Genomic DNA, 9197 nt, shown 5'->3' with positions numbered 1-9197 from the left:
AAATGACTTGTATGTTTGTTTTACATGTCAGTGGTCTTAGATTTACGGTACTTTTATGATAACAATACTAGTAATTACCTGTACTTACGCTTTTCTTTATCTTTTTTTAAGATAATGATGTTTTTTTAGTGGTGCATGACTATTCCAAAAATCAATATCTGCTAAAAGTAAAAGACTTCATGGAATTACAGGGAAACTTCTTGTAAATGACAGTAATAGATGTTAATTATGTAAAGATAATTACTATTTTTGGCAGTTTTTGTCAACCTGACAGTACTTTCATGTTTTTCAACAGACATTTTCTGGCGCAGTGCACATTTAATAAACACCAGAAAATAGGCGTCCTGATGGCGCCCCCCTCCAAGTTATGGGTTGTTTCCGAGGAGAGTGAGGAGTGTCGTGTGTTTGAGGAGGAGGATCCCACCACCCTCTTCCTTGATGAGGAGCCGGCGGCGGCGCATCATTGCCCACTTGACGACCAGTCACAGCAGCCCGACCACAAGCCTGAAGGCAAGAAACATAAGAAAAAGCCCCCTAAGACTCGTCAGCTCCACCAACCTGACAGTCAAGGAAAAAAGCCTGAAGGCCTGCAAATCACTGTGCAGGGAGGCAGCAGACCAGTGAGTCACGCTACACCTGAACAGTGCTGCTTTAAAGTGAGGACACCACTTTATACACAAGTTTGATGCCAACTGACCTTGTTCTGGTTTATTCGGTTTTGAAGTGTACAATGAGACAGCAGGAGACAAGGAAAGAAAGACCTTTCACCTCCGGACAGCGAGAAAAGACCTGGAGTAGAAAGAAAGACTACAGGAAGGAGAGACCCAGTTCTCCTGCTCTTGCGGAGAAAAAGAGGAGTGAAGAAGTGAATCGGCTGGAATACCAGGTGAAGTTTTTGGCTGGACAACTCGACTACACCCGCGATAAAACTGTGTTGCTGCAGAGGGGTCTCCAGGAGAAGGAGGCCAGCTACAGGAGGTTGTGTGAGGAAAAGGAGCTTCTCCTCAAAGAGAAGGACAAACTCTTGTATGAAAACGAGGTCCTCCATAGTGACTCTCTCTCAAGAGAGGCGGAGATCCTCAAAGCACTCACAGATAAGGATGCCAGCACCAGGATCTGGGAGGAGGAAAAAGAGACTCTTCTCAACAACAATGATATCCTCCTACAGGTATGTTCTCCTATATTAAAATGTTATTGCTCACTGTTAAGACTTTAATTGGTCTTGCTCCTACATACATTTCTGATTTATTGGCTTGGCATATGCCCGCTCCACCATTAAGACCTGCAGATGGAGCCCTGCTGGTGATTCCAGGTCTGGATTTGTGATAAAGGGTTATGGGGCTTTTGATGTTAGAGCCCCCACACTTTGGACCTCTCTTCCTGCTGAACTAAGACAAACCAAGTCTCTAGCTTCTTTTAACTCTTGTCTTGAAACTTTTCTTTTGTGAAAGCTTTTACAGATGTGTGATATTTGTTTTTATCTATTTATATATACTGTTTTATTTTTACTCTTACTTATTTGGGCTTACTCTTATTTTTGCCTTGTCTAGTTTTATTTCTTTATAAAGCGCTTTGCAACTTTGTCTTAGAAAAGTGCTACATAAATAGGTATCATTATTATTATTATTATTATTATCATTATTACTACAGCAGGTGGAGGTCTTGAAAAAAGACGCCGTCCTCTGGGAGTGTGAGGTACTTGAACGGCATGCTGCAGAGAAAGAGGAGGCGTTGGCAGCGGTCGAGAAATACTTCACCTCCAGGTTCTCTTCGCTGAAGGAGGAAACTGAACAGAGGATGGTAGCCTCCCTCCACCAGGTGGAGGAACAATTTAAGACCCACTGTGACCAGTGGCAGCAGGAGAAAGCTGGTCTCCTCCAAACCATGGAGGAGACCAAGCTTGCCCTGCTCCAAGCTCAGGAGGAGATACAGCTGCTGAAAAGGAGCAGTGAGGACCAGGAGCAGAGATGGGCAGCTCTTTTGAGTGAGAAGGAGGAGGAAAAGGTGCCATTAACATGTTCTACGGCGTCAACATCTAAGGCCAATAAGAAAAATGAAAAGGAGCTGGCAAAGAAGAGGAAGGTTGAACTTAAACTCCTCGCCAAGAGGGAGAAGGAAGAAAAGAAGCTCTCGGCCAAAATGGAGAAAGAGCAGAAGAAGGAGCTCAAATGTTTGACCAAGATAGAGAAGACAAAGAAGAAGAAGGGGTGCTTTAGTTTTTTTCTTCTAAACTAAACTGAGCACACCATCACAGCCTGCCAGCTACAAAAAAAAACTAAAAAAATAATCATAAAAAGAAAATATACACACACACACACACACACACACACACACACACACACACACACACACACACACACTATATGTACAAAAGTATTGGGACACCTGGCCATTACACCTACAGGAGCTTTTATGACATCCCATTCTAACTCCATAGGCATTAATATGGAGTTGGTCCCCCCTTTGCAGCTATAACAGCTTCCACTCTTCTGGGAAGGCTTTCCACAGGATTTTGGAGTGTCGCTGGTAATTTTTGCCCATTCATCCAGAAGAGCATTTGTGAGGTCAGGCACTGATGTTGGATGAGAAGACCTGGCTCGCAATCTCCATTCTAGTTCATCCCAAAGGTGTTGGATGGGGTTGAGGTCAGGACTCTGTGCAGGCCAGTAAAGTTCTTCCACACCAAACTCACCCAACCATGCCTTAATGAACCTTGCTTTGTGCACTGGGGCACAGTCATGCTGGAACAGAAGAGGGTCCTCCCCAAACTGTTCCCACAAAGTTGGAGGCATAGAATCATCCCAATGTATTGGTATGCTGGAACTAAGGGGCCTAGCCCAACCCCTGAAAATTCTATGCCTCCAACTTTGTGGGAACAATTTGGGGAGGACCCTCTTCTGTTCCAGCAGGACTGTGCCCCAGTGCACAAAGCAAGGTCCATTAAGACATGGTTGGGTGAGTTTGGTGTGGAAGAACTTGACTGGCCTGCACAGAGTCCTGACCTCAACCCCATCCAACACCTTTGGGATGAACTAGAACGGAGATTGCGAGCCAGGTCTTCTCGTCCAACATCAGTGCCGGACCTCACAAATGCTCTTCTGGATGAATGGGCAAAAATTCCCACAGACACACTCCAAAATCCTGTGGAAAGCCTTCCCAGAAGAGTGGAAGCTGTTATAGCTGCAAGGGGGGGGGGGGCAACTCCATATTAATGTCTATGGAGTTAAAATGGGATGTCATAAAAGCTCCTGTAGGTGTAATGGCCAGGTGTCCCAATACTTTTGTACATATAGTGTGTGTGTGTGTGTGTGTGTGTGTGTGTGTGTGTGTGTGTGTGTGTGTGTGTGTGTGTGTGTGTGTAAAAATATATATTTAAAAGATATTGAATATCTTCAACACAATGAATGATTTTAGACTTGTTCTTGTTTTCATGTGACGGGTGTGATTTTATCTATCAGGGATTGTTAATTTTCTCTCTAAAGTGCAGTAAGATGTATTCCACATGGTTTCCAGCTGATCGTGTATTTACCAGACCATACAGACAGTTGCTTATCATACTATAATGGAAGGAACTCTGTCTGTGTCTGTCTGCCCTTCAGTCTTCTCGACAACCATTCATCCGATCGACTTCACACTCGCTGGGTGTGTTGCTGAGGACCCACGGAAGTGCAGTGTCGAGTGAAGTTGTTTGGATGAGCGGTTTGACAACATCGAAGGACACACACACACACACATATACATACATACATACACACATACAGACACGCATTCATACAGACAGATGTTTTTCCCGTGGCGACCAGACGAACAGCGCCACCCTGCCTCTGCAACAGTGGTGGCTCCTGCCACCTCTGTCAGGGGGGGCAATTGTTGCAGTGATGGCTAAGGTGACCGCCCCCCCTTCAATGGGTAAATTAACCCAAGTCAGCAAACTAACTTAACATTGTCACATTGCAATGTACCATTTATTTTTTCTGGTCACCTCAAGTAGCAATACCACCAGTCAACCACTGGATGGTAACATAAGACAAGGACTGGCCCTGAGCCTAAATACTGTACAATATTTGTGGACATCTACATACAGCAGTTCATTGTAAATGCCTTGAAAAAATTAGTTTGGCTCTACAACGACTGAACAGTCCCCTGTTATCAACATGGGCCCAAGATTCTACGGGCCCTCTACAGAGACACAACCGAGAGCATCCTGACTGGATGCTCCACCGCCTGGCATGGGAACTGTACTGCCCACAACCACAAAACCCTGCAGAGGGTTGTGTGGATGGTCCGGGACACCAGCAGATGTGAGTTTCCCTCCATCCAGGACATATACAACGATATTGTGTCAGCAAAGCCCGTAGGATTATCAAAGACCCCAGCCCCCCCAACTATGGACTGTTCCAACTGCTACCATCAGGCAGGTGGTACCGCAGCCACAAAGCCCGGACCAGTAGGCTGCAGAACAGCTTTTTCCACCAAGCAACCAGGCTTTTGAACAAAGACCATTAAAGACACTAAGCCTGGTGCCGGACTGACTGGTACTGACCTATGGTCTTCAGTAGATCATCAGTTTACACACCACACACACACACACACACACACAGCACCTTACATACACCACACACTATTTATTGTTATTGCTGCTGTTTTGTTGTGTTGTTATTGTGTTGTTGCTGCTGCAGTGTTGAGGAGCTGAAACACAAGAATGTGACTCTCTTGTACTTGTATAATGAAACGTAACAAATAAAGAGTCTTGAACCAACAGATAAACTGTCACCTCTCAGTTTGGCCTCATAATCAGCTATGAATGTGGACACACACCTGCTTTACCCTTCATCACATATCAGTGAGTCAGGTCTTCACTCTCACAGTCACCTCCTTGAGTCTTCATCCCACAGCCTTGCTTTCTTGACAGCAAGACTGACTCCGACACTCCACAAACCCTCACCTCCCAGAGGAGGAGGTGGCTGTTCAGAAAGGTGGTGTTTTGGGGCAGAGTGGATTAGATCTGCCCCCAGTAACTGAGTTTCATTCCAATAAGGAACCAGTAAAATGTTCAATTCCTCACCTTTATTACAAATGACCTTTCATGAAAACCGGTTCAGAATGAAGCATGTTAAAGTGGACTCTGAAGACCGTCTCCCTCCTGAGACACTAAGGAAGGAGAAAAGGACTTGTGGCGACTGGCTGGACAGAGGGACCGAGCTGGGAAGGAGGTGCAGCAGGTAAGGGCGATCAAGGATGGAGATGGAAATGTGCTGACAAGCGAGGAGAGTGTGTTGAGGAGGTGGAAGGAGTACTTTGAGTGGCTGATGAATGAAGACATGTGTACTTATTGTGTAATAATACACAATTTATATAGAAAATACAAACAGCTGAGTGGGTGAGCAGCTGTAATGTGCAGTAAGTGGGGTTCAGTATTTACTGCACATAAACACTCATTTCATAATCATGTGTTATAAGACGTCACATGTGATGACAACAGCTCAACACCACCTGGCAGTGAACCACCGCCTCCAACACCATCAACAAGCACTGGAACCAGAAGGTAAACACACTTCACACAACACAACACAGACCACCTGTGATGGTGCTGCCCAGTTACACATATGCTGCTTTGCTTTTTGTGCTGCACATGACTGCACCTCCACCCCATGCTGCTCCTTTCCCACTTAACAGTTCTTCTACACACACACGTCTCCTCCACCACACTGTCCAGCTGTTTGTGGATATTGTCTTGTGTGGTGTTTTCACTCTGTCGTCATGGAGAAACACTACTTCATCTAACTGTGTACATGTACACAGCTGCTGATGACAATAAAGTGGAGTTTGAACAGACCACAGAGCTGCAGATGAGTCCAAATAGACTTTCACACAACAAAGCTCCACCTTGCTGCTGCACCACATGAACACTGCATTTTAATAGTGTGTCTGTTCCACAGGGAACAGGAAGTACAAGGAGACATGGGACGACAAGTTCCTCCAGCACAGCCAGAAGATGAACGAGTCACTGTCAAACACAATGGAGCGCACAACCAATGCTGCACTGAGCCTCATGGACCCACTTGGACCTGCAACAGCAACACAGCAGCAGGGACTTCACACAGGTTCAGCCAACATATGTGTGTGTGTGTGTGTGTGTGTGTGTGTGTGTGTGTGTGTGTGTGTGTGTGTGTGTGTGTGTGTGTGTGTGAGTATGTGGTTGTGTGTGTTCATGGTTCTTCAGTTGTTCTGCATTGATAAATTATACACAAATATAAAAAAAATACAAGTTGTTTAATATATTTAATCCAATACAATAAAAAACTGAATAACAATTGAATATTTTAGAAATTTTATTTATGTAGCCGTTTTATTACAAGTAAGCTCAATGTGCTTTACATTAGAAGACAACATATCAAATATAGGCATAAAGCTTACATAAACATAGGTAACATAAACAATCCAAATATAAGAATACTAGAAGAACCCTACTACAATGTAGCGGTTTGGTTATCCACCCATCTAAATCTCCCTCCTCTTCATCCTGCCAGCTAACCGCCTTCCCCCTGCCCCTAAACCCCCTTCCCACTCCAACTCCCTCCCCCCCGAACACTCAGAATCATCTGAAATGCCAAGAAAAGTGGTGTTTAGCCATTTTTAGAAAATGTATATTTTGCATAATTATGCATAATTATTATAACTATATTTCAATTTTCTGCTATTTTTCTGGTCCTCTCTGGAACTATACCTACCACCTCCAAAAAAAAATTAGGATCATAAGTGCATTTTTGCAAAAATGCATCTATTTTGCATAATGCCAAAACAAGTCCCAGAAAAAAAATGTATATAGGTGAAAAAATCAAAGATGCTCAGAATCATCTGAAATGACGAGAAAAGTGGTTTTTAGCCATTTTTAGAAAAAATGCACATTTTGCATATTTATGCATAATTATGCATAATTTTAATTTTCTGGGATTTTTCCCTTACTCTCTGGAACAATACCTACCACCTCCAAAAAGAATTAGGATCATAAGTGCTTTAGTTTTCGGTCCCGCTATCTACACTAACACCACACACACACACATCACGAAAATATATGAGTAGATAAGCATGAGTAAAATGCAGAAACTGAATCAATGAAGCATACACCCAACACACATTAAACACACCACACAACTATTACAACCCCAAAACACACATCTTTGGTCACACTGTCTGTATTTGTGTGTGTGTGTGTGTGTGTGTGTGTGTGTGTGTGTGTGTGTGTGTGTGTGTGTGTGTGTGTGTGTGTGTGTGTACAGAGTGATCTATCACTCTTTAGGTGTGTTTGGGCAGGAGTGTGAGTGTTCCTCCAGGACACAGGAGGCGTCTCTACCTCCTCTATCTAACACACGCACACACTGATGAGTCACGTGACCACAACCTAAACACAACATGGAGAGGTTCAGTGAAAGTGGAGGTGAAGGTGTGGAGGTGTGTCAGTGTGTCAGAGCAGACTCTGTAGAAGGACAGAGTTCCAGCAGACCAGTCCAGATACACTCCTACTCTGTCAGAGGAGGAGGGGGAGATACGTATCTCTGTTACTCTATTATTATGACAGACATTGTATCTATCACTACGGCAGGACAGATTCCAGGACTTTTTATTATATCCAAGCAGACAGTCATCACCTCCTCCTCTCCTTCTGATTCCTCTGTAAGTCACTCCTATACGAACATATCCTTTCCACTCCACTGTACCTCCATGTAACAGCGGTCAGTCAGACTCTCTCTACATAGAACCTGTCTCCAGGAGTCAAATATGTCTGGATGATCAGGATACGACTGCTCCTCTCTCCACCATGTCACCTTTCTGTTGTCCTCAGACAGAAGGAGGTCTCTGTGTGTTGTGTTTGGGTCCAGTGTGAATTCACAGGCTTCTGATGCAGACAACAAGACACAATACAGCAGCGGTTGTTGATCTAATGTTCCTCTTCTGTTTGGTTTGTGTTGATTTAGTCACAGGTTGGACCTCATCTATCAACATGTTCATAAATGTGTAAGTTCCCTCGTATCATGTTATGAATTATACTGCCGCTGTATTTATCACATGTTCTGAAGTATGAAGTTTCCATCGTACTCTTGTGTGTATTATGATGAACACCAATCATTCATAAACTGGAAGCACGTCACATGACCTTATTTACCATGAATTAACATAACTGCTCCTTGTTCAGTCCACCTCTGAGATAATGGACTGTACTAATATAGTCTGAATATTAGTCTTAATACTGGTCTGAATATTAGTCTTAATATTAGTCTTAATAGTGGTCTTAATAGCGGTCTTAATATTAGTCTTAATACTGGTCTTAATAGTGGTCTTAATATTAGTCTTCATAGTGGTCTTAATATTGGTCTTAACATTAGTCTTAATACTGGTCTCAATAGCGGTCTTAATATTAGCCTTAATAGTGGTCTGAATATTAGTCTTAATATTGGTCTTGATAGTGGTCCTAATATTGGTCTTAATAGCGGTCTTAATAGCGATCTTCATATTAGTCTTAATAGTGGTCTCAATAGTGGTCTTAATATTAATCTTGATAGTGGTCTTAATTTTAGTCTTAATAGTGGTCTTAATAGTTGTCTTAATATTCGTCTTAATAGTGGTCTTAATAACAGTCTAAACAGTGGTCTTAATACCAATCTTAATAGTGGTCTTAATAGTGGTCTTAACATCAGTCTTATTAGTGGTCTTAATAGTAGTCTTAATGGTGGTCTTAATATTAGTCTTAATAGAAGTCTTAATATTAATCTTGATAGTGGTTTTAATTTTAGTCTTAATAGAGGTCTTAATATTCGTCTTAATAGTGGTCTTAATAGTGGTCTTAACATTAGCCTTAAAAGTGGTCTTAATAGTAGTCTTAATAGTGGTCTTAATATTAAACCCAGCCACTGAGGATGCACAAGCCAGTGCATCCTTAGTGCCGGTCCCAAGCCCAGACAAATGGGGAGGGTTGCGTCAGGAAGGGCATCCGGCGTAAAATCTTTGCAAAACCAAATATGCGGAACATAAATAAGACTTACATACCGGATAAGTCAAGGCCCGGGTCACCAAAGACCGCCACCGGTACTGTTAACCAGCAGGGTGTCGGTGGAAACTATGCTACTGTTGGGCGAAGGAGAAGGAGAGGGGGAAAGCATGTCCAGAGGCAGCTAGAGAGGAGGAAGGGTAGGCATGTG

The 9197-nt window shown here is 43.2% G+C and overlaps 1 protein-coding gene across 1 annotated transcript; it reads right to left on the bottom strand.

The window, feature by feature from the left end:
* Positions 1-7306: 7306 nt before the first annotated feature.
* Positions 7307-8511, bottom strand: LOC130110639 (stonustoxin subunit beta-like). The gene is given in 3 exon segments (XM_056277802.1): positions 7307-7695; positions 7698-7897; positions 8394-8511. Coding segments are annotated over 3 exon segments (654 nt in total). The 3' UTR covers positions 7307-7359.
* Between the last annotated feature and the right edge of the window lie 686 nt (positions 8512-9197).

This window comes from Lampris incognitus, chromosome 1 (genome assembly GCF_029633865.1).
Source record: "Lampris incognitus isolate fLamInc1 chromosome 1, fLamInc1.hap2, whole genome shotgun sequence".
NCBI classification, from domain to species: Eukaryota; Metazoa; Chordata; class Actinopteri; order Lampriformes; family Lampridae; genus Lampris; species Lampris incognitus.
Note: the sequence above shows the minus strand (reverse complement) of the source record. Positions and strands in the feature narration are given on the sequence as shown.